Source organism: Leptonychotes weddellii, chromosome 5, assembly GCF_054177405.1.
Source record: "Leptonychotes weddellii isolate Sample4059 chromosome 5, ASM5417740v2, whole genome shotgun sequence".
Classification (NCBI taxonomy): domain Eukaryota; kingdom Metazoa; phylum Chordata; class Mammalia; order Carnivora; family Phocidae; genus Leptonychotes; species Leptonychotes weddellii.
Genome location: NC_138373.1, coordinates 26,497,098 through 26,523,146, shown reverse-complemented (window position 1 = coordinate 26,523,146; position 26,049 = coordinate 26,497,098). Strand labels below are relative to the sequence as shown.

The window sequence follows — 26,049 nt, the reverse complement described above, 5'->3', positions numbered from 1 at the left end:
CCTGCTGCTTAGAACTCAGACATGATAGCTGGAGCTCCAGCAGCCATCTTGGCCCATGAGGGGATCTTGTAGGTGGCAGAGCAGCAGGACGGAAGGCACTTGGTCAGGGACTTTGTGGATTAGCCATACCAATCCTGGACTACCTCCTTCCGTACATGAGAAAATAAACCCCAAATGATACGCCCCTGCTGTTTGGGAGCCAAACGCGGTTCCTAACAGCTACAAAGATTTCTTTTTCTCTTTCTTTCTTTTTTTTTTTTTTTAAGATTTTATTTATTTATTTGACACACAGAGAGATCACAAGTAGGCAGACAGGCAGGCAGAGGGAGAGGGAGAAGCAGGCTCCCGGCTGAGCACAGAGCCCGATGTGGGGCTCGATCCCAGGGCCCTGGGATCATGACCTGAGCCGAAGGCAGATGCTTAACCATCTGAGCCACCCAAGCGTTCCTACAAAGATTTCTTAAAAAGAGGTTGAGAGAATTGCATGCCCAGAACCCTAGAGGTGCTAGGCAGATGATATTTAGGGACCTTGGAGTTTAATTAATAAATTTGACAGCTCTTTAGGAGTTCTTACATGTACCACGTGCTGCTGGGCAGTGTGGCCCACTGCTGGCTTAAGAGGGGCAACGGCAGAGTCTGAGAAGAGAGATGAGCAAGGGAAGATCATGCTGTGCCCTTGAAAGCACGTGCAGGAATTTAGACTCACTCTTGAGCACGATGGAGAGCCACGGAAGGACTCCGGTGTGTGCTTTGGAACCGCCTTTCTAGCTGTGGCGTGGAGAAGGGGCGGGAAGGGAGAGAGGTGAGACGAGGGTTCCTTCTCCCTGCTAGAAGACCTGAGCCTCTCTGCCATCTATGAGGACCCCCCTCTCCCTTTTCTACACTGGAGCCCCGAGTCTTACTTGAGTGACCAGACCTTGGTATATTTCTGGCATCCTCTAACACACCGACAGCTCTGGACATTGTGGGCTGGGCCTTCTTGATCCTGGGTCTGGCCCTGTGGAACGCCTTTTAACTGAGAAGCTCATCCTTTCCTGGTCCGCCCCAGCCAAACAGTGGCGGTGTGCCCAGCATCCGCTCTGTCCGGCAGTGACCTCTAGGTGGCGGTGCTGCTCTGGCTCCGGGCCATGGTCACCGGAAGTCCTCTTTCCTCCCTGAGTTTTGGATCCACACATCTGTTTCTCTCTGTCTTACATGCTGTCCTTTGACTTTGCAGTTTCCACTGCTGTTAATATCGTGTATCTTCTTTTTTTTAAAAGATTTTATTTATTTGACAGAGAGAGACACAGCGAGAGAGGGAACACAAGCAGGGGGAGTGGGAGAGGGAGAAGCAGGCTTCCCGCTGAGCAGGGAGCCCGATGTGGGGCTCGATCCCAGGACCTCGGAATCATGACCTGAGCCGAAGGCAGACGCTTAACGACTGAGCCACCCAGGTGCCCCCAATATCGTGTATCTTCTTTACAAAGTCTTTATTTGTCAGGAGGGCTGGACGGGGCATCCCACAAAGCCTCCATATGTAGACTTTGGTCCTGCCTGTCAAAGACCTCCATCCATTGCTCACTGTCAGACAGTCGCCAACTAGGATGGGCATGTTTATGTGTAGGTAGGTGACAGGATGCACAGGATGAACAATGTGCCTGCCCGCCTTCTTTCTCCTTGTCTCTTTTCCTTCTGTTCATCCATCCAAACATCCAGTCCTCTGTCCATTCACTACTATGCCCTTTGAGCACTTCGAGGCCCTGAGGATTCCCAGGAGCGTCTTAGTCATGGGTTGTTGCCCTCAAAAACTGTATCACCTGGTGAGGTAGAAAGACTTGTAAAGGTCCAAATATAGGGAAACATTCAGGTGGCGTTCATTTGTTCCTTCAGTCACTGAACAGAGTTTACCGGGCATCTGTGTTCCAGGCGTGGGTCTGGGGCTGCGGCATAGTGAGTGAGACTTGGGAGCTTCCATTCTCCTTGAGAGGAGCTTCCATTCTCTGCAGAGAGTAGTCAATAAGTATGCAAAAGGATTGCTAGTTAGGCTGTATGCTAGTAAGAAACCTAATATGTCAGAGGATGAATTTGGGGCGTGGAGTTGATAAAACCTCTAGAGAGTCCAGTGGGGGGACCCGTTGGGGTAAGTAGCAGGAGTTGGGTGAATGGAGTCTTGGGAGATGTGTAGGGTTCGCCAGGCAGACTGAAGAGGGAAAGGCATTGCAGGCAGAGGACCTGCCATAGAAAAGGCCACATGGAGAGGAGCACCTGCGTGGGGGAGGGAGAATCCGGGTGGGGGATCTCCGGGGACAGCTGAGCATGGTGGCGGCCCGGCTACCAGATTCCTTTTTCAGAATTTGAGGATGTTTGCAAGCTAACATACTAGAAGCTTTCTGGGTTGAGTGTAGTTCTTAGCCATCTGGGATTCTGCGCTCAGATCTGGCTTCCTGAGCCTCAGTTTGTCTGTCAAACAGGGATAACTCCTCTTGGAGTTGTTATGAGGATTAAATACGGTCGACAGTGAGGCGCTTAGTCCCAGAGCTGGGTGCAGGGTCAGGGCTCGGGAAGTGCTAGCTGTTGTTGTCAGAGTTTTAGTGCCTTATTTCTGCAGCACCTCTCAGAGTTCTGGATACAGTTGGCGCTCAAAACATTACTGTTAGTTGTCACTTCTCATCCTTCCCGCGCAGGATCCCGTGGTGACAGTAGAGATCATCTCTCCATTCCTCTTCCACAGCCACCATAATGGAGGCCAAAGGAAAGTCCGCATATGATGCTAAAAGCTCAGGTTCTGAAGGTCAGACAGGTGGAGGTCGAATCTCTGCTCTGCACCTTTCTAGCTGTGTGAGTTTGAGCAGGAATGCTAGTTGTCAGACCCGGCCGGTCGCGACTTCCTGGCTGTGGTGGCCAGCTGGGCCCCAGGACTTTCTGGAGTGCTCTGAGATGATTTGTACAGGTGTGTGTGTGCACCTAGTGGGGACATGTGTGTGATTATCTTTTTTCAGAAGAGAATCCATAGGCCTTAATGAGTGTTTTCGGGCGGGGGGGCATCTGTCCCCAGGAAATGTGGAAAGCTTCCGAATGCTGGTCTGCGGGGACACAAGGCAGGATAGGGGAGCTGCTCAGGAGCTCCCCCCACATGCAAACTCCTGCAAGGCGGGGACCTTCACTATCTTACCTGCCAATGGCTTCTAGAAGATGCTCTGTATGTCTGTAGGCCAAGGGAGTGTTTGACTCAACTTGCTGGAGTTGATGGTGATAAATCCTTTGCCCTCGTGCCACCTTCTTTGGGCAGTGGGCCAACATCTCCGACAAGGCCCGCTTTCCCCCTTCGTCCCTCCCCAGATAGCCATGCAGTCATGGAGTCGGTCTTGCCTGTGTCTGTCTCACAGTCACAACTCATCGAGTCAGCCCCTCATTGGATTGCTAGTGATGTGATAGATGCGTCATGCACTGTGTCACTGGGTGGTGACAACAGCTAGTGAGGAGATGCTGGTGTACCCCATTGTACACCTGCTAAAACCAGGGCTCGGAAAGGTTAAGCAGCTTGGCCCTGGATGAGCTGGATGGAGTCCCTGGGCTTTCACTTTGGTTCCCTGGAGAGGGCCCTACCCACTCGGGGTGGCCAGGAGCTGTTGACCCAGTGTTGCTCTCTCCTGAGACGTGAAGAAATGTTCATCCCAGCCCCATCTTGGACATCAGGAACTTTTTTTTTTTTAATGCCATCTTATGGGTGTCATTATGAGGGAGAAATGAGCACATGATGCAAATTAACTGTGTGATGATGTTCATGGTCGGCATGCAGGCAAAATTTGGTTGTGTGGGGAGATAAAAGAGGGTTCCTCCTAATGACTAATACGTCTCCTTAAGTGTCCATGAGAGAGAGGTGCACGGAGTGCTCACATCACGTCAGAGATGTTCTATTGTTCTGTTTGTTTTTCATTACTCTGAAATGATTACTGCAAAAATTCTTAAATTGGATGCTTTTCAAAGAAGAAGATTAAAGACCATAAGCAGAGGCTTGCAGCTGTGTAAAAAGGAGCCTGCATCTGTGTTGCTCAGGGAGGCTTTGGGTGGAGTAGGACAGCTTCACCTTGGGCTCTCAGTGGGGGCTCTGGGGTGCGTCTGCCAGGCTCCCCCCACGGGCCTGCATGGAGCTCACTTGGCATCTTGGGGCATTTCTTCCCCGGCCATCCTTTTGGCATGATGTAACCGAAGCCTCCTAAATGCATTTCAATGGGGGACGGGTCCTCATGGTACCAAGGGAAGGGTGCTGAGGCATACTTTTGCTTCAGCAACTGCCTGAGAATTTGTAGCTGTTTGACTAAGGATCAGCTCTAATTAGAGATCTGGTATTCATTATCCACATATTTTGGTGGTGGTTAGAAACAAAGTCTTGTTTCTTGAGTGAGGAGGCAAGTATTTGTACTCCTGGTGTTGGCTGCAAGGTTGTCCCAGGATCACTGGGCTAGGGTACAGGAAAAGCTTTGCATTGTTGTGCAAATGAGTTAAAGGGCCCATTAAACTCAGAAAGAGGAATACTTTGGGGCAAAAGGAGGAAGTGTCCTTTAGAGTGCTTTACCAACCTCCGTCTCTGAGAATTGCCCCAACATACACTCACTGGTCCACAGTGGACACCCAGCTAGGGGAAAACTATCTGGATAGTGGCCTAATCACATTCTCTTTTGGTTTGAATTCTTTTGCGTGTAATGGCAAAAACTTCATCTTAAAGCGGCTTAAATACAACAGTTAGTTGATGGGCTTCTGAGCTGAAGGGTTTAGGTATGGCTTGATCCAGGGGCTGTGTGCCCCCCCCCCCCCGCCCACCACCCCCCCGCAGTTCTCCTTCTCTCTGTAATGGCTTTATTCTCTGGTAGGTTCCCCTTCTTGTGGTCATCAGCAGCTCTGAGCTCATATTCTTACAGGCCAAGAATAACTAAAAAAACCCTCTCAGCTCTTTCCCAGTCACACACACACTCCAGATTGGCCTGGCGTGGGCGAAATGTCTGTACTGTGGTGCAGGTGGGCTTTGACTGGTCACACCTTCCTCTCATGCCTGCCTGTAGGCTGAGAGCTGGCGTGGGATTCATGGGAAGCACAGAGACTGAGGTCGGGTGGGGAGTGGGTCCCTGGAGGAGAACTGAGCCGTTGATGCAGGCAGTGAGGAACAGCCATGTTCACCCCAGGCGCTCTCTCCTGGAACCTTCAGGATTGGGCAGGCTTGCCTGGGCTGCTCTGAATGTCGTGGGGCTGGGTTTGAGAGGTGTCCTATTTGGACCATGAGCTCAGAAGTCGAGAAAACAAGCTGTGGAGAGACTGAGCAGAATTGAGTGGGCACACACACAGAGCGGGCGAGCGTGGGCTCTGCAGCCACCTGCCCCCTTCTGCATGGCTTTGTGGCTCCTGGTCCAGCCCCGCAGAAGGCCCAGCAGCACTGCCAGCCCTTGGCGCTCTGAGATGCCCTTGTGTCCTTCCAGTAAGTGCACATTTCCTGGAAGGCATCATGAATCGGTTTCTCTTCCTGGCCAAGAAGAGTCCGTGACTAGGAAGACAAGGGCCAGGGACACCGTTAGACCAGCTCACAGGGTTTCTCTGCAGGAGAGAGGCGCCCAGCTCCTGGTCTCGGGGGAGATGGAGGTGCCAGAGCAGAAGCACGATGAGACAGAGCCAAGTCTGGTATGAGTATATACCGAAGGAAGCTATCAGTTCCTTAAAGGACAATTAGCAGCAGTGGGAGAAGGAGGGTCATTCTTAATCACGTTAGAAAGTGACATGCTTTCCTTGCTGAATCATTTCCTTGCTGATGGATGGCCTCCCTACCCCATTCGTTTATACAAGAGCTGCTTGCCTGCGAGACACTTGGTCACACAGACCACATCTTGGAGGCCAGATGCAGTGGTCCCAGCAGAGCGGAAGCTCTTCATTCAGAAGCCCTGAGACCATCGGGGGGTAGCCATTTCTTTGCTGCCTGCAGAGTTGAATGCACTGCTTGTCCAGACGCCACATTCTCTTATAACGATTTCTTTCTTACTCATCTCCTCAAGAATATTTGATGTGGGAAGGACCTGGTGTAATCAAGCAAAGCAGAAAACTCCTCTTGTAGCTTTGGCCTAGATAGCCCCTCCCACCTCCCTCTTCCTCGGGCCGCTCTTCCTCCTCTTTCAAGGCTTCGCTTAGACATTATCACCCCCTCCAGGAAGCCTTCCTTGATGCCTTACACACTGAATTATATGCCCCTTCTTGCCTCCTGGCCTCCTTTGCTTCCCTTTGTCGTAACTTATTCCCCCAGACTGCAGTTTCTGTTTTTCTGTCTGCCTCACAAACGTGTGACCTTCTTGAGAGCAGGCACCTAGCTTTTGCTGATAACAGCTAACTTCTGTTAAATATTTACATGCCGAGCAGAGTGGCTGATCTTAGACACAATTCTAGAAGGAAAGTGCTAGAATTGTCTTCACTTTACATTAAGAAATTAGGGCACACGGAGAGGCTTACTAAATTACTTACGGCCACATAGTAAATGGAGAAGGTGAAGTCAGTATTTGAATCCAGGCAGTCCTTGTCCCCAGACCGTGCATTAGAATCATCGCTCCAACCATTGGCCCACCTCTGTCTCTGTGCTTGCAGCCAGCACAGGGCCTGGGCGTGGTAGGTGCTCAGTAAGCACGGGGTGGCCCGCAGGAGCTTGGAATGCCCCGAGCCGGATGTGCTATGAATGCCCTGCTCAGCACGGAAGGACAGTGTCTGAGGGGGTTTTGCTGTTTTAATTCCTGAGAGCGAGAGGCAGGTTGGGTGCCCACTGGAGTAGAGGCATACAGTCAGAGAGCCTGTTCTCATCACAGCCCTTCCCCTCATCAGGACAAACAGACCAACTCTGGTTTTAACTTATTTCCCCCACCGACAGCTTTCTGCAAGGCTTTAGTTCTGAGCATACAGAGTACAAACAAACAAACAAACAAAAAACTTCCAATCTATCACAGCAGTATCACCCCCTGTTGCGGGCCAAAACAAGTTTAGAGCCTCAGATCTTCCAAAAGGGTTTTACTTTAAATTGGCCTGTATTGAATTCAGCCAGTATGGAGATCAATAGGCAAGCCTCCTGGGCCCAGCTCTGGCTTCACACGGCTGGGTCTCCTGCCCCAGGGAGAGCTGCCTGCTCCCCAGTCTTCAGTGAGCTCTCCCCTCCCCACCCGGGGCCAGCTCTGTGGCCCAGCTCCTGGCCCCTCCTTCCCTAGCCGGTTCCCTGTTCCCTGGGGAGGTTACCTCTTTCTTCCTAAAGGACAGAGATAGTCCTTTTGTTTCCGGAGGTGGCCATGCATTTCAGATTGTGTCTGTATTTAAAACTGTGTCCGATTGTATTTGGAGAAAAGGAGGGTCAGCTCTGCACTGTCTTCAGTGTCCACCAGAAGTCCTGCTTACTTGAAAAATGGCTTAATTTTTCTAATACCAAAGTCAGTATTCAGTAGAGGAAAGAAATTTGGAAAACTCAGAAAACATTAAACCATACAGATAATAAAAATCCATCAACGTGAAGAAATAACCACTGCAAATGTTTTGATTAGAATCCTTCTGGTCTTATTTTCAGGGATATAATTGCACACATTCATACATGTGATTGGAATCTTACTTTTCAGTATATCATAAGTAGACCCTAAATTAACTTATTTCAGAATAAACAGATATCCAGCTTCTGCTTCCCCCTTTCCCCTACCCCAGGAACACTTGGCTAGTATTAGTATCTGGGAAGAAAGAAGCAGAAGACTTTGCTACAGAGTAACCAGCTTTCAGCAAGAGACTGTATCTCCCAGAGCACGGGGCTAAGGGGGTACAATGTGCATGACTCAAATATCTAGACTGCAACATGTGACCAGCGGATGAAGTCATACTTCCTTTTAAAATTCCCTGAATATGATCATTGGAGCCCCCAGTGGCTTGATTGCCGGAAATTAGCTCCCATCAAAATGGCTCCAGCTATTTCTGAGTTTTCCAGGGACTGTCTCATGTGCACTCGGGGCCTCACCCCTTGTGATTTTCTCCGTGGTCCCTGATGTCGCTGCCCGTGCTGAAGAGGACCTTCCTTAGGCGGCCAGGCTCCTGTGCCCAGCTGCCCACCAAGGATCACTGCCGCTCCGGCTTGGGGTAGGGGAGGGAGTACAGTGCTTTCTCTTCCCTGCTCTTCAAACCCAAATATGACAGCTGGGGCTGTTCCTTATGTTCCTTCAGCACAACCAACACCAGGCTAGAACTTTTAGTAAAAGCTGCCAACCATGTAGGGATCATGGCCGAGAAATATGACGTGAGGGGAACTCTCAGTCACGGCTCCTAGATGGAGCTCTCCTCAAGTCCAGGCCCACCTTCAGGGTTTTCTGAAGCCTGTCTCCCTGCCTCGCTTCTGGTGCCCGACTTCCTTGAGAGGACTCGCTTACCGCCCCACCATGGGAGGCTTCCACGTGGCGCCCAAGGCCCGCAACCATGAACCCCAGAGCACGGGCAGCTTCACACGGGTCTCCTCCTTAACTCTCTGGCAGAGGCTGGGGTTAGCAGTGGTTGGAACTGCAGGGAGCTGCAGGGGCCATCTTGCTGAGCGGGGTGGGGGGGGGTCCTCGGTGGGCTCTGAGGGGATTGGAAGGTCCGTTACCTTAGCAGGGGTGGCATGATGTGGAGACTGGGCCCCTGAGTCCTCCTGCATCTGGCCCTCATCTGAAGTGGTCCCGCCCACGATTTTATCTCGTGCCAGGCTTTATTTTCGAGACAAAGTTGTGAGTTGGCGGGGTCAGGAACTCAGTCAAGGGGACCAGAGTCCTCACCTTTTTCACTAGTGACCCTAGGTCTTGAGTGGGGGAGGCAGGGTCTCAAAGGGAGAGTGGATGCCCTGAACCCTGGGTCCAGTTCCCATCACCGCAGAAAACACGCGGGTGCAATCCGGTAGGAAGGCTGATCTCTGGGTACTGCTAGCCCTTCCACTTGTGGAACTGTTGAGACTGCTTTGCAGTGTCAGAGACAGCAGTACTTGAGCTGGAGCATAGTGAGCAAGGTCTGTGCGCCACGATCCTCTCCCTGAAGAAGCCGTCTGCTGCTCGGCCGGTGTCCGTGATCGTGATGTCGCGTTCCGGGTAGCGCAGAGACTGGGCTGGGTCCGGTTCACTTGGAAGGTGCCCATTCACTTTCCTTCTTGGAAACGTATGTGGGGGCTTGTGCCGGCAATTCTTAGCATAGACTGCCATTCCTGCTTCACTGGCCTGCCGAGTTTACATGACCCCGGGCACTAAAAAGTCGTTTTCCTCCAGCCAAGTTATTTATTTTATTCTTGGCATCTGGCTGCTGTAATATCACTCCATCAGCATGGTCATATGGTAATTCAGGCATTTGGTTCTAGCAGTGAGGACACTTATAGTTAATAACACATGAAGCCATTTCATTAAAAGGGAAGTTTTGTTCGGACACATTAACACAGGCCGCCAACCAAAACACAAATCATTTCATTCCTTGGATATTAAGGAAGCGAAATGAATTAGGGACCTAAAGCCATTTTTAAAAGAAGCTTTGTTATCCTAATATCCTCTGACTGTCTTTGCATGTAAGCATGTGCAGAAGGGCATTGCAATTCAGAGTTGATAGCACGTTCTTCCTCTCAGTTACAGACAATGTGGCTCTTGGGTGTAGCATCAGCTCAAGGACTTGTTCGACTCCCACCTCCCCCTCCTCGGGTCACATTAGGCACATCTCTTGGTTGTTCCGAGTCTCTGTTTTAGATCCTAAAATTGCAGGGCTTTGGTGAAAATTGTAGGTAAAATCTGTGGCACTAAATGTTACATTTCCTATAAGTCCAAGGAAGTTCACCCCATTGAATATCACACATAAAGAAGCATTCGGTGCCTTGGTGTGGGAGTTTGGACCATTAAAAAGGGGCCTGATGTTTGAAATGGAAAGGCATGCATTGGGCTGATGCTGAAGAAAGCAGGGCAGCCTGGCGTTTTGTTTCCAAAACCAGCTGTGTGTAAATAAATGAGCCATCATCCCCAAGCTCTTGCTGCACTCCCATCAGCAGTTTCTGTGTAGGGTCTGATCCTCGCGGTAACCATGAAGTACCCCTGTGAGGTCCTCCTAAAATAGCACTCTCGTCCATGACCCTTGGTGCTGGTGTGACAAAGGGCTGTGTAAATACCAGGCCAGCCCGCAGCCCGCCGAGAGACAGCGTACCGAGGTCCTCCTGCATCAGCAGCCCCAAGATCGCTTCCCCGGCTGTGCTGCAGGACTTGAAAACCCACCCAAGAAGGTCACGCACTGAACTCTGCTGCTTCTGTTGACGGTTTTTTGGAAGCAAAGGAAAGGCTTAACTGCCCAACCCACAGGCTCTGCATTATGTTTGCGTTTCCTCGCCTGCCTAGCATTTGACAATTAATTAGGCATGGTAATTACCTGCTGTAATTTTGTGATTGCACATCCTATAATTACCCCTAATTCTGTAATAGGGAAGTTCATGTACACAAAGGCAGACAGCGACAAAGGTGACGGTGTCACGATGTGAGCAGTGCCTGCCAGGCCCAGGCCAGGCCCAGCGTCTCACAGCCACACTGCAAAACACTGTTGTCCCCATTACACAGATGGAGAAGCTGAGTCCTGGGGTGGAGTACCGGCCGCAGGGGCACAGCTAGCCAGGGGAAGGGCTGGAATTGGAACACAGGCCCGTCTCCCTGCACAGCCCCGGACCTTCTGCTGTGTCCTTCTGCTTCTGCAGAGGTGGCCTCGGGTGTCCCTGAGGTCAGCATGTGCCTGTGCTTGGCAGAGCCTTGAAGTAGATCTGGAACCTCAGGCCACTGAAAAGCAGCTTTTAAATCTTCATTCCCCCTCTCCCCTAGTCCTCCTTTATATGTATGTGTGCGTGTATCTGTATATACATACGTGTGTGTGTGTGTGTACATGACTCTCCATATTTAATCGAGGCTTGAAGAGGTGAATTAACTTACCCAGGACCGCTTGGCTAGCAAGAGATGGAGCTGGAATTCGAACCCACATCTGCCTAAGGCCAGAGTCTAGTCTCTGGACTCCTCCCCTCAACACTGACCTCTGATTACGTGTCAGGTCCTCATGGATGCTCACCCACTACAGTCTCGTTAAGACCTCCTGAGAACGTAAATTTGGGTAAAAGCTCAATCTCCTGAGAATAGTGAAGGCATGGCTTTGGGTGGGAGGGCTTTTGCTTTGAATTCTAGGTTTAATATAAATATCAGGTGCATAAATGCCATGTTTATCGTTCAGTGGATCTTTACTTCTGTATATATCCGTGTGAGTACTGCCTGGAGATACAGGGCATTTCCAGCAGCCAGAAGGTGCTTTGTGCCTTTTTCTGGGTTCTGTGTAAGGATCCTTGCCGGCGTGTAAGGTCATGAAGTTACTCTCGTATGTTCTCTCCTCGTAGCTTTATCATTTTACCTTTCCCATTGAGATCTTTGATCCCAAAAGGCATAAGTGCAGAAGCCAAGCGCGTGAATGCCCGTAGCGGCCTTACCCATAACAGCCCCAACTGGAAACAAGCCGAATGCCCACCCCAGCAGAACAGGTAGACAGACTGGGGTGTGTGTTCCTACAGTGGGACGCACTACCTGATGGTGAACGACACATGGGTGCTGTGCCCTGTAGCATGGAGATCCACACAGACACCGTTTGGAGTGAAAGAAACCAGACACAAAGGAGCACGCTACGTATTAGATGAAGTTCAAAAACAGGTGAAGAAACCGGGGCGGGGGGCGGTGTGCAGAGAGTGCTCAGCAGAGGAGGCTGGTGGCGTTGACTAGTAAGAGGGGCATGAGGGGGCAGGTAGGAATGCTCCAGCAGATGTTGCTAATCTTCTAAATGGAAGTGTTTCTGGAGGCCCTGTCTACACAAGTGTTGGTTGTGGATTCAGCTCATCGAGGGCCTAAAGTCCCACCCCTCCTTGCCCCACAGGCATTGCGAGGGTAATTCTTCCCAATAGGAAAGAAACCTCCAGATTCAAACTTCCTGTTACAACACAGAAGAGAGGGTTTGCCCTGATTCCTGATCGAAATATTACCCTCCTATTTTATTTTTCTTTTGCTGAGTCGAGGAGATTACACCTGAAGTGGCTTTTTTATTGCTTGTTTTAGAAGGGAACGTGCTTTTGCTGGAAGGGGTCAATTCTTGTTATTCCTCTAAGGAATTATTATCTTTATGGCTCAAGCAGAAGGAATGGAGGCCTATCAAACTGAATTTGGAGGGGGGAGCCCTTAAAATAAAAACTAAAATCCTAAGAGTTTTGGACGTAAGCACTTTTAATTCTTCAGTGAAATAAATGCACAATTGGGTTAAGTGTAATTCAGGGACAACTAAATTTTCAGAGAAAGTTTTCCAGTTGTGGATGCTAAAAGCATTGCTGTTGAGGATGGACCGTTGAGGTAGTTTGGCAGTTTTGATGGCATTAGGTTTGATGGCATTAGGAGGAGACATGTGAAGGCACAATTGGGGCGTGTGGTACCAAAGGGACTGTTCCAAGGACATCTGATCTGCCTAGGAAAGGGGCATGTGGGACACAGAGCTATTGAGTAGGGACCTTCCTTGCCAGGTGCTATTCCCAGCTGCCAGCACGGCTGGCTTGGGATTCCTGGGATCCTGGGGAGCCTTGAGGACTATGGCACTGTGCTGTAGTGGAAAGTGCCAGGCCTCGGCATCAGGCAGACCCGAGTTCTCCCAGGCAAGTGACCTACCCTCTCTGAGCCCATGTCAGCAACTGTAGAAGGAGCAGGCTCCCCATCTGCCTTGCAGATTGAGATGGGGATGGAGGAGGAGGTGTGTGCAGTGCCTGGCACAGGACCCAGCACACAGTAGGTGCTTTGTGAATGGCAAGCAGGAGCGTTGAAGAGAATTATATTTTATTGGAGTTCTGAAAAAATTTTTTACTCCCCTGGGTCTGGCAGTGGGCCACTCCACTCTTGCTGAATTTCTCATAGAGCGTCATAACTTCGACTGCCAACCGAGGAGGTTCGGATTTGACCAGCGTCCAGACAACAGCAGAAACAGAGAATGGGTGCTTTGAGAAGAGCAACTAGAGGCCTGTTGTAGTGGCCCAGGCAGAGGGATGGGTTGTTAGGCCCTGTTGTTCAGTACTTGGACATGTGGGTGAAAGAACAGGACTGGTCAGAGGTGATCCGCAGGTCTCTGGCTCAACTCTGGTTCATTCTCTGAGAGAGTAAGGTCCCAAGAAGAGGGAGGAGTGGAGTTGCAGTGGAGGTCGTGGGTTCAGATGTAGACATGATGAGCTTTATCGAGTCTGGATCTGGAGCCCCTATCAGAGGTCCAAACTAGAGATACAGATTTGACCTAAGAAGGAAGTTGGAGTCAGATGTTCGTGTAGGGGAGAGGAGTGTAGGGAGTGAGAACCTCCATCCCTGGCATGGGCAAAAGAGGAGATGCCCACATGGAAGAGCAAGAAGGGGCCATCGGAGAAACAGGGACTCATCACTTTCATGGAAGGAAGCCATAGGCTCTTGAATGTATTATGAAGAACCGAGAGTCATAATTTACCAGTCACGTTAGAGATGCCTGTTTTTACCGTTATGTTAGAGGTTTTTAAGATGTGCATTGACATTCGCTACTTGCAGGTTACACTCGCTGCTTGTCATCGGAGATTTTACTCTCCAGGCTCTTCTTAACTCATGCAGTTTTTAAAAATGCATTAATCTACTGTTTTCCCTTCCAGTGTAGTTGCTGTGTGTTTCTGGAAGGTGTTAGGGCCTGTAAAAAGCTGAAGAAACAGCCCTCACAACGTGTACCCCCAGAATGGTCTCTCAAGAGTCCCATCTTGATGAAACTAAGGAAGTTTTATGCTCCACTTGTGCCTACCCCATCTGGACATGACCTTCCATCCAGTTGGGTTGATGTCAACCCTGGCCCCTCCCTCCTTCCCCAGATTGATTTCCACGTCCTCTGTGTGGGCATCTGCGTGATCCCAGGCCTAGCTGCCCTGCTCATGTGTCCGAGTGTTCCCAGCACTGCTGTCAGTCAGTTCCATATTATAGGGGAGGAGACCCATAGTCAGAGAGGAGGCTGTGCTAAGTCTGTGCTTTACCTCAGGGGTTTCCCAAGAGGCCCGCTATCTCAGTCCATTCAGTCTGCTCTCACAAACCACGGTAGCCTGAGGAGCTTAAACACTTTATTGCTCCTAGTTTGGAGGCTGGGGAGTCCAAGATCAAGCATCAGCAGGTTTGGTGTCTGATGAGAGCCCGCTCTCTGATTCAAACACAGCATCTTTACACTGTGTCCTCATGTGGTAGAGGGGGCGAGGGAGCTCTGTGGGGTCTCTCTTACAAGGACACTAATCCCATTCATGAGGGCCCCACCCTCATGACCTCATGACCTTCCAAAGGCCCACCTCCTCACACAGTCACGTCTGGGGTTAGGATTTCAACGTACGATTTCTAGGGGGACATAGACCTTCAGACCCTAACGTCCACTCATCAGAATCACTACGGAAGCTTTGGAGCACGACGGATTCCTGGGTCCCAGAGGGTTAATGCATCCCAGCCAGCGGCTGATAGTATTTGGAAAGCACTGCCCCTTTCCACACCAGATCTTGGATGTGTCCATGGGAAACTAACAGTAATGAGTACTGAGTATCTAGATCGGGGGTTGGCAACACGTTTTTTTGTAAAGGGCCAGAAAATAAATATTTTCAGCTTTGCAGGCCATATGGTCTTTGTTGGAACCACTCACTTCTGCCGTTATATTTCAGAAGCAGCTATAAACAATAGGTAAATAAATGGATGTGGCTGGATTTGGCTCATGGGCCGTAGTTTACCTCTACTGATCTAGATAATTAACCTTGTGCATGATAATCAGACAAGCAGTTGAACTTGCCATTCTCCAGGGGATACTGGATTTATATAACAATATACTACAGGCAGATAGAGTCCACTTAGGATGTGGCAGGTTGGAGCTGCATTCAGCCACCAGGACAAAGACCTCTAAATTCAAGATGAATAACTCTCTTTTGTTAGAAAAATTTTTTTGAGTAGATAGTCTAGTAATTGTTGTGGTGGCTCTATAATGACAATCAGAGACCCACAGACCCTTCTGTCTTTTTCCATAATTGAGATGATCTCATGAATACAAAATGTCTATTGGAGCTCCAGTCATCATCACATTTGTGGGAAAGAAAGAAGAAAGGAAGAAGGGTAAAAGGGCACTATTAGCTAAGTCAGATCTCTCCTAAGGGCTTCCTTAGAAGTCCCAGTGATTTTTGCTTACATCTCATTACCTGCTCTTACCTTGAGGTAGGCAGGAAAATGTAGTTAAGTTTTTGTTTTGGGTTTTTGTTGTTGTTTTGTTCCTGAACACACTGCTATCTGCAGAAGTACTGGGGGAAAATGGAGACCGGCTGGGCAACTAGCACTTGCTGTGACCCAAGAGGACCCAAAGAATGCCCCAAATGTGCTTCATTAAAGTCCCCTGAACTCCGTCCATTGGGTTTATTTGCTAAATGATCCATTGTGTCTCAGTTTATAGAGACTGAAAGCCTGAAGTCCCTTTTCTCCACAAGTAGCCAGGTCCTTCCACATGCTTCTGGAGTCTTATAATTGGGCTAACAGTCCCATCCGTCATCATACCACTGCTTGGATACCCCGTGCCAAGAAGCCTTTTGAGCTAAACCTTTTCTTCTTGGCAGCTTTTTTTCCCTTTGGAAATCTGCCTTCCTCTACTTTGTATCTGCTGGAAGTCTGCTTCCTGGGGTCATCCAGAAAACGTCACCTTGGTCTTTCCTCTGAGATCTTTGCCCCCTCCACCCTGAGGCTCAGGTTGTTACCCTTCACTGTCTTCCTTATAATTTGGCTGCAGACCCTCTGCTCGGCCTTACAGTGTGTGAACCACTTGGGTTCTTGTTCTGAGCAGTGCATCTGGGGTGGAGCCTGAGATGCGGCCTTCCTGACATCTTCCCACGGGATGACAATGCTGCTGGCCCACCGACAGCCCTTTGAGGAGCATGTGATCTGGGTCTTTCTGAACGTATTTCCATTCATCTTTTAGTAGGTGGCAGCTAAAACCTAACTAAGTTGGTATGGTCATTGTAGAATAGAGCAAGATTTTTAGCTCATTTATCCCAGAAGTTATCCTATACCTTTTAACGAGGTCTAAAGATGACATAGGCTTTTTTGGTGCTCTCCCATGTTATTTCCTTAGCTCAGATTTACTAAAGTCTGGAAGTCTTTGTCCCACAGGCTACCCCTGTGCCGTATTTCTTTTTTTTTTTTTTAAAGATTTTATTTATTATTTATTTGAGACAGAGAGAATGAGAGAGAGAGCACATGAGAGGGGGGAGGGTCAGGGAGAAGCAGGCTCCCTGCCGAGCAGGGAGCCCGATGCGGGACTCGATCCAGGGACTCCGGGATCATGACCTGAGCCGAAAGCAGTCGCTTAACCAACTGAACCACCCAGGCGCCCCCTGTGCCGTATTTCCCCATCTTTTACTTATGGGGTTGGTTTTTCAGATTTTATTGTAAAACCTGACACTGATCTTTTTGAATTTCATCAACGTTGGATTAGATTCATCCCTCAGGCCAGTTGAGATCACTTGATATCTGTCATCCAGTATATGTGTTGTCTCTCTCAGCTTGGAGGCTTCTAACTAACTTGACAGGCCTCTGTTTCTCTATCTCATTCCCCTGGAAGCTTTCCGTCCAGTAATTGGAGTTCTTTGGTTTAAATCATCTGTCCTTCATCTTGTTGACAAGAGTATTACAGGAGACCCGCTATCAAGACGGTTGTCTTGCCAAAGTTCAGATATGTGATGTCTGCATTTGGGAATACTGGGTGGTTTTCATGTAGATGCAGAATTATCACTCACATCACAGATGCCTCTTTTTATTATATTAGAGGTTTTTAAGATGTGTTTTGGCATTTACTGATTACAGATTACAATAGCTATATATCGTTGGGAACTTTACTCTCTGGGATATTCTTGTATATTTTTTTAAAATGCATTGATCTCTCTCCCACTTCTGTTTTCCCTTGAGATGTAATTGCTGTGTGTCCCTGGAAGGTGTTAGGGCCTGTGAAAAGCTGAAGAAACAGCCCTTAACAATGTGTACCCCCAGAATGGTCTCTCGAGAGTCCCATCTTGATTGAAACTAAGGAAGTTTTATGCTCCAGTGGTGCTTATCCCATCTGGACGTGACCTTCCATCCAGTTTGGGTTGATGTCAACCCTGGCCCCTTCCTCCCTCTCCAGACTAATTTCCTCCTCCTCTGTGTGGTGGTCTGCGTGATCCCAGGCATAGCTACACTGCTTGTATGTCCCAGTGTTCCTTGGAAGGAGGTGCTGTTAATCAGCTGCATCTTACAGATGAGGAAATGCATAGCCTGAGAGGAGGCAGACTCTCACCAGCAGTCTCTCACCGCTATAATATGCATGTGACAAAAGTATGAGCACCGTCTATGAGATCAGCTGGACTGTTTATCTCTGCAGATACTAGGAAGTGATACACAGTGTGTTGTTCCCGTAACCTACCTGATTTATTCTTTCAACCTCTTTGTTGACTGAGTACCACTGAAGCCCTTCCCTACTAGGCACTGGGCATCTGGTGGCTTGGAAGATGGATGTGGCTCCCTGCTCTTTTATGAGTAGAGCATGACCAAAATCCCACCCCTTTGTAATGAGAGCTTTTTTTTTTTTTTTAAGATTTATTTATTTATGTTAGAGAGGTGGGGGCAGAGGGAGAATGAGACAGAATCCCAAGCAGACTCCGTGCTGAGTGCAGAGCCCAACGTGGGGCTTGATCCCACCAACCCGAGATCAGGACCTGAGCCGAAATCAAGAGTTGGACGCCAAACTGACTGAGCCCCCCAGGTGCCCCTGTAACGAGAGCTTTAAGGGAGATTTACATTTTCTTTCTCTTTCTTGCCAGGTCTACATCCGGATAAAAGACGATGAGTGGAATGTCTATCGGCGCTACACAGAGTTCAGGAGTTTGCACCACAAGTTACAGAGCAAGTACCCTCAAGTGAGGGGCTACAACTTCCCACCCAAAAAGGCCATTGGAAACAAGGTACTGTCACCGTGGGGAACCAGGCAGCTCACGCACCAGTGCCTGATTTGCACACACATGCTTCTGTAGCCCGTGACTCAGAAGTTGGTGAATACAAGAGAAAATAGGGACAGAGAAAACAGTCATAATTCCATCACTTAAAGACAAGCGTGTTATGTTTTGTTTGTGGGCGTCCTCTTAATTCTCTAGGGCAGGGGTCGGCAAGCATGTCCTGTTAAAGGGCCAGAGAGGAATAATTTTTGGCTTTGTGGACCACAGCACCTTGGCTGAAAGTACTCAGCTGTGCCCTGGTAGTGTGAAAGCATCCACAGCTGGTGTGGGCACAGATGGACGTGGCTGTGTGTCAATAAAACTTTATCCGTAAGAATAGGTGGCAGCTCGGTTTGGCTGATGCGTCATAGTTTGCTGACCCCTGTTCTGGGCCAAAACGATGTTTTCCGGTTTTTATCCATAGTTATGATACTTACTTGGACTCATGGATGTGGGGTTATTTCCCAGTAAAGCTTTCTCAGAGGAGCTTCCTTCTGGTATAGGGTTACTTCCCTTAGGAAGGTTGAGAATTGGTAATGACCTGATTTGTTTCCAGGTATTCATCCAGGCACCCTGGAGAAGGGAGGTGCTAGCCCTCCACAAGACTGCTGGTTGCTGAGGGCTCGTTCCTCCAGCAGGTGTCTACTGAGCACCATTACAGAAGGCGGTACAAGGGGCTGGAGCCCAGGGCCCAGGAGGACAGGCCTGGGCCTGGCATGGGGCCTCGCATCGTCTGCTTCAGCCCGATGGCATCATTTTGTCATCCCTCACATTAGCTTAGAGCAGCTGTTCTCCCTCTTGGCTGTGCTTGGAATCACGTGGGGAGCTTTCAAAGCTTCTGAGACCTGTAGGCCCCCACGCCCATTAGGATTTAAGGTCTGGAGTAAGGCAGGGGCCCTGAGGGCTTTCAGACGTCTCCAGGCGGTTCCAGCATGCAGCCCAGCTGGAGAACCCCTGGCTTCGAGTCCGGTAGGAGACGGTGACAGGTGCACAAATGCAGTATATTAACTAGCTTGGCAAGGGCAGTTTGGCCAGAGGAGGCGAGGTCGTGACCCTCCTGAGGACAGGTGAGAGAGAAACTGGGCCTTGTTGTTAGGGGGATCCCTCTACCACCATGGTTCTCAGAGTGTGGCCCCTGACCGGCAGTAGCAGTGTCATTACAAATACTGATTTCCAGGCCCCGTCCCTGGCCTCCTGAAATACAAGCTCTGGGGCTGGCGGCCCAGAAATCTGGGTTTTGATCTGTGTGGTGCTGATGCCCGAGCAAGCATGAGGACCGTGGTGCTCTCACGTTGACAGAGCCGTGTGGCAGCTTCCCTATGTGATGCATTTCCTAGTTTCTCTCGCGACAGAGGCGCCTGGCTAGGGTCTCCTTGGATCTTTCTCGCAGAAAACCAGAAGAAGTGTGGCTGTACCCACTGCCAACACTTGGGGGTTCCACGGGGAAAACTCTCACTGACTGTTCCGTTTACATGTCTGTGTATTTCTGTGCTTAAACCAGGTTAGAAACCTGATCACGTCAGGGTCTGTTAGATCTTAATTAAAACTGTTATAAAGCAGGTTTATCTGAGGCCTAGAATAAATGTGTCATTCCATTTTTTCCTGAAGATAAGGAGTTCAGCCCATAAAAATGGAAGACTGAGAAGTTCTACACTTGTTTACAGCAAGAAGGACAATAATTCTTATGAAAAGAGGGGAAAAATTATATACTGATTTAATCTAATGACTTGCAAGCTCATACAAATCTTGGGACCCATCCAGAACGTCTTAAAATGTCATAAAACAAAACCCTGCCTAACCGACGTATTATCATTATAAGATAGTCTCATTTGCAGAAAGCATTACACTGAGGCAGACTTTCCATGACACCTTCTCTGGGGAATGCGGCCTGTCTGTATCTCACTAAGGGAAATTAGTACAAGGGGGAGCTGGGGATATTCCAATGGTGAGACGTCTTGTGTTGTGTTTTTGTTTCTAGCAGCTGCCATACCAAGGTGGCACCCACTGCATGGTCTAAAAACACAAATTTATTATCTTATCAGTTGCGGCCGGTTGAAAGTCCAGAATCCGTCTCCCTGGGCTAAATTCAAGTTGCTGGGAAGGGGCTTGTTCTTTTTGGAGGCTCCAGAGGGGAATCCTTTCCTTTTCTAGCTTTTGGAGGCTGCCCGCATTCCTTAGCTTGTGGCCTCCTGTGTCTTCAAAGCCAGCAACCACAGGACTCTGACCTCACCTTCTGTCACAGAGTCCCCTCTCCTTTTGTGACTCCTCTCCCTCTTCTAAGGACCCTGGCAGTGACGGTGGGCCCACCCAATAAGCCCCAAGAATCTTCTAGCTCAGGATCCTTAACAAATCCGCAGAGTCCCTTTGGCCAAGTAAGGTGAGATACTGTCAGGTTCTGGCATTAGGCATCTTTGGGGGCCACACATTGCCACATGCTTTCTCTGCAGACCAAAGCGACTCCCTTCCCACCTTGGATCTCGAGGCAAGCCTTGGTGTTACTGCAAACTTACTTAAGACAAACCTACCCACCACCACCACCACCCAGGAGCAGGGACTGCACTGACATTCCCCTCTGAGGTGGGCCGTCCCCAGCCCTGCTTCACGTTCTCCCATCCTTGTCAGTCCTGGGACTGACTCTCAGCAGCAGTGGGCTTTTGCCCCATGAAATCTGTGTCAGTAGGGTACTATCCCCCCCGCCCCCACCCCCACCCCCCTACCCAATGCAACACCGTTTGTGAATAAAGGAGCTTGGGCATTAAAGGCACCGACTTGCTGGGTGTGGCCCAGTGATGGCCGGCTTGTACACATGCCCCGGCCTGCTGGTCCTTTACTAGATTGTCGGTCCTGCTCCCCATGGTCAGGGGTGGACCTGATAGTTTCCTCTGTTGCTCAGGAACCTGACAGCTCATGAGCAGTCATGGGGCCTCTTGTCTAGCCTGTGTGGCCTTTTGCCTTCGAATTGACTGGTTAGCCATGACTATACTTTGATGCCCTCTCTCCCTGCGCGTTTGGCTAACTGAGACATACCCACTTCCCTTTGGCTGCTACCCAGGACAGATCTGAGGGTTTATCTGGTTTTCAAGGGCAGTTTGAGTCAGCCTGCAGGACTGCAACATCCAGCAAAGGCTACTGATGAAGTCTGTTAAGAGACAAAGCCCGCACTGGCTCCAACCAAGCCTATGGGCTCAAGGTACCTGCCTTGATACCCTGAGGACAAGTTCTCTAGTGAGTTTTTATTCTAAATCGGCCCAGAAAAGTCAACCATGTCAGCATCTTTTCCTTGATTGGGTCACTTCAAGAACGTCTCACTTGCCACTTGTACCATTAAGGTACACAGACATGACTTTTTTGTGTGGATTGAGTTACGTGGACCTTGCTACTGTAAGCCTTGCACCCATTAAGTGATTCAATCCACAATCCACAGAGCTGGATACTATTTAAGAAAATATTAACCAGAGTCTAGTTTTTTTGAATTTGCCATATGAGTATATTTCTAGTCTGAATTTCTAGGTGTTTTCCTAACACTGTCTCCATGGTTAGTGATCTCCCAATTGTAGAATTAAAATGTCAGCTTAATCCAAGTTTTAACTTTTTAAAAAAATTATTTATTTATTTTAGAGAGAAAAAGAGAGAGAAGAGAGTGAGCGAGCAAGTGCATGAGTGATAGGGAGGGGCAGAGGGAGAGATTCTTGAAAAGACGCCTCGCTGAGCGTGGAGCCCGATGTGGGGCTCAATCCCACAACCTATGAGATCATGACCTGAGCCAAAACCAAGAGTCGGACACTTAACCAACTGAACCACCCAGGTGCCCCCAAGTTTGAACTTCTTTTGATTGATAAAATAGCACGTTTTATAGTTTGTGGATGCAGGATTTGTCTTTAGCAAAGAATTTCTTTTGCCTTAGTATGTCATGCATGTGTTTAACTGTAAATACCCAGAGCGCTCACTGGAGCTACCCTGCCTTCAGGTACCAGATCGAGCCTAAATCATGTTGAGGTAATTTCCTGAATATCAGTCCACCACTTGATGAAGTTTATTCCTTTGTAGCTGAGTCAAGCAAGCCACAGTAGTTATATATTAAAGTTACTCATTAAATTCAAAATATCACAGGCGTGGGGCTTGTTTCAAGATAGTCTTCATTAGGCTGGAGTAACAACTCCATGATCTTGGCAGCTTAAGCCAACCAAGGTGTGTTTTTGGCTCATGTTTCATGTCCATTGTGGGTTGGCTGGGAGTTCTGCTCATCACAACACCAGGAGGCTAAGGACAGGGGCAAATCAGAAACTGGCTCTTAAAATCTTCTGCGCAAAGGTGACACATGTTCATTCCACTCATATTTCATTGACCGAAGCCAGTGACTCAGCCATGCATAATGCCAGGGGGCGTAATGCCAGAACTAGAATTTTTACGATCAGCTCTCATGACCCCCACAGGGGTGGCACTTGTCTTGAGCCACATTTCTGGGGATGTAAGGTGGGGATGATAGGAGAACACAGTCTCACCAGTTCAAGACTGGTATGCCAGGTCCTGTGGGTCTCCTTCCAGGTGCTCCCCTCCATCCCAACCCAAGCCTGGTCCTTCCTGGTGTGGGCATCTGCACCTTTTTCCATTCTTGCCTGCCTACCCTCCAGTCCCCATGCTGCAGCCGCAGTGAGGTTTGTATGACGTAGATCAGATGGTGTCGTTGTTGATTAAAACCCCCCAGTGGCAGCCATGGCAGGTAAATTCAGAACTCTTCATGACCTTTGAGATGTCCCCCCATCTGTCCCCCACTTCCTCCCCTACTTTATCTCCTGCCCTACCCTCCTCCTCTATACCCAGTCACACTGACCTCCTAAGACTTCCATGCTGTTCTCACCTTGTGGCCTTTGCACCTGCTCTTCCCTCTGCCAGAATTGCCCCCCCCCCCCCCGCCAATCTCTGCATGGATGGCCCCTGCGGTTCATTAGATCTCAGCTCGAATTCCACCCCTCGGGGCAGTGTTTCCAGACTGCCCTCATTAGTGCTGCCCCTTCAGTCACCCTCCCACCCATGACCCATTAGTCTGCTTTAATTGTCTCCTGGCACGGACCATCCATCCAAGTGATTGGCTTGTGACCTTGAGTAGTGCTGTCTCTGCCCTGGAATGCAAGCTCAGGACAGCAGGGCCTTGGTCTGTTCACTGCTCTCTCTGCAGCTCCTAGAATAGCACCCGGAGGCCCAGAGAGACTCGTGGCCTGAATTAAGGAATAAGTGAACAGGCATTAAATGGGAAAATTTCCCCGCTATTTTCTTCTTCATGTCACTGGGTCTTGGTGCAAATTCAAAAAATCTGAATTCCCACAGTGGGTGGAATAATTTTGAGGGTGACTTGAGGGGTCGCTCTCACTCCACTTGGAGTGAATGTGTTTTTTGCAGAATGGGCCAGAGGCCGGCAAGCCTTTGCAGACCAGGAAGGTGGCTCTCTGACAATCTGGGGGAGTTGCCTGGCAAGCTCCCCATCCAAATGGACTTTGCCAGCATGAGGGATTGGGAAAAAGACTCATTTTTGATGATGCTCCTCCAAGTCTGCATGATTGCTCAGTGAGAAATAGATTTGAGAGGCTGTCATTTCTTCTTAGGATAATGGAGTCAGTCTCTGAAAGTTCATTTGGCATTAAGGCAAGGCAAATCGCTTTCCCTGGAGCTGCAGATAATTCAACTTGTTGGAGAAATTATGCATTAAAATCCTCATTAAAAACACATACACCAGTGTGTGCTGGAGGAACCAACTGGTGCTCACCAAGCCACGGAAAGCACCTTGGCAGCTCGAGAGGAACAGACTTAAATGCAGCCCTGGGGGCAGTAGGTCCCCAGCAGTAGGTACCTGCAGTGGTGGGAACATCGAAGCTGCTGAGTTTTTTCCAGTTAGAAATACTTCTGGAATGTAGGGGTGTCATGTTAGGTGTCGGGGGACTAAGATGGTCTAAAGTAAGGTCTCTGTCTTCACAAAGTTCATGGCCTTGTGGGGACAAAGACCACTAAATGGGTTCTCATGGAAGAGTCCTGTGATCAAGGGGAGGGAGGGTCCCTAGTGCGCTCCAGAGGGGGCAGGGAGCAGGGCTGCCTTCTGCAGGGGGGCGAAGTGCTCAACAGGACAGCAGGATCCTGGTGATAAATCTTCCAGGTGGGAAAGCAGAGTCAGGGGCTAGCCTTTCCTTCTCTGTACGCTGTGTTAGCAAGAGATTACCGCAAACCTAGCAGCTCTAAGCAGTACACATCTATTATATTACATACAGTCGAGGAGGCCAGAAGTCAACACGGGTATCACTGGCTTGAAGGCAAGGTGTCAGCAAGGGCTGCGTTTCTTTCTCGAGGCTCTCGGGGAGAATCCCTTTTCTTGCTTTTTCCAGCTTCTAGAGGCTTCCCACATCTCCTGGCTCCTCCTGTCTTCAGTGCTGCGACTCTGTGACCATCCTTGTGTGGTGGGGAAAGGTTCTCGCCTTTGAAGGAGTGGGATTAGTCTGGCCACACCACCCTGAATGTGCCGGATCTCGTTGGAAGGAGTGGGATTAGATTGGGCATGCCTGGGTAACCCAGCGTCATCTCCCCATCGGAGGACCCTTAACTGAATCACCTCTGCAGAGTCTCCTTTGCCCTGAGCACATTCACAGCGATTAGGGTGTGGAAATTGGTTGGGAGGGGGGGCATGTTTCTGCCCACCTCACACCTCTCTTCCCTTGTCTGGGGTATAAGAACGATGAGTGTTACTTTACAAACAGGAAGAGGGAGGCACAGGGAGGTGACAAGGCCACCTCGCTTGGCACCATCAAGGGGACACATGGGCCCAGGCAATCTCCAGGGATCTGCCATGGAGTACCGTGGAGGGCGGATGAGTGTAGATGACTTAACCCTTGACCTGTGGTGGACACTGACTCCCTTAAGTCAGTCCCTCGACCTCGGTGGTGTAGAAATCTGCCTCTCCCTCTCCTGATCCGCCGCCCTCACCCACAGCCCACCCTGACTGACTTAGGGGCCGCTTGTACAGCTAGGAACTGCTGCCCTCATGGTCGATCCAGAGGCTTACATAACCTTCCCTCGTAAACCTAAACATATGGAGGGCTAGTCCCTCGTTCATTTGCCCATTTATTCGTTTATTCATTCAACAGGACTTTGCCAACTCTGAGAATCAAACCCAGAAAGAAAAAGGTTCCTACTGCTTCACTCACTGTATGGCCTTGGACACGTTCCTTGAACTCTGTCTGCCTCAGTTTCTCCCCTACGTCCCACTTCCCTCTGGTGTGGTCATAAGGACTGCGGTCCTTATGGTAACCTTACCTCAGGGTAAGGGCTGTGGACGTGTTAGTGAAAGGGGCGCACCAGCTGGTACTGAGGCAGAACTGGCCGACAGAAGCAGGTCGTCGGCACCGAGGGTGCAATGGACGAGCCTGACACAGGGGCCCGTCCACAGCCCTCACAGCCTGCACCTCCCCATACAGTGATACCAACCATCGTGGGCCACGCGAGTGCACAGCGGGGCTTGGTATTCAGTCTTACACCGTGGGATTCTTGCCACGTCCCATACAAAATATCTTCGAGGTGGGGAAGCCGGGCGCAGAGGCTGCAAGCATCCTGCCCAAGGTCCTGTAGCTCCCTTCAGGAACTGAGTGAGACGCCTGCTAATGCCGCCGCGCCCCTGCACCTGGGTCCAGAAGCCACGTGAAGCCACCCCCAGGTCTGGGAGGTGGTTGTGCACCAAGGGACACGTGATGACAGATCTCTGTGGGGAGATGCAAGATCTCGGGGGTTTCTGCCCGAAGTTCCGTCACGTGGAAAAGGATCCAGAAGACTGCAAATTTGGGAGAAAAAAGAAGCTCCAGCTGAATGAAACCATAAACTCAGGTCGTTTCTCACTTGACCCTCTGCCAGCTACTGTGTAAATAATCCTGGTACTTAATGTATTAAGCAAGAAGAGTGAAATTGGGCTCATTATACATCACACATTTGTGTTTCGCTTTAATACAGTAAAAGCCTCT

The 26,049-nt window shown here is 49.6% G+C and overlaps 1 protein-coding gene across 1 annotated transcript in view; it reads left to right on the top strand.

The window, feature by feature from the left end:
• Window positions 1–26,049, top strand: part of SNX29 (sorting nexin 29) — a 507,745-nt gene that overhangs the window by 392,320 nt on the left and 89,376 nt on the right. The window contains exon 20 of the mRNA XM_081818879.1: window positions 17,885–18,025. Coding sequence (XP_081675005.1) covers window positions 17,885–18,025 — 141 coding nt within the window. The remainder of the gene's footprint in view (window positions 1–17,884; window positions 18,026–26,049) is intronic.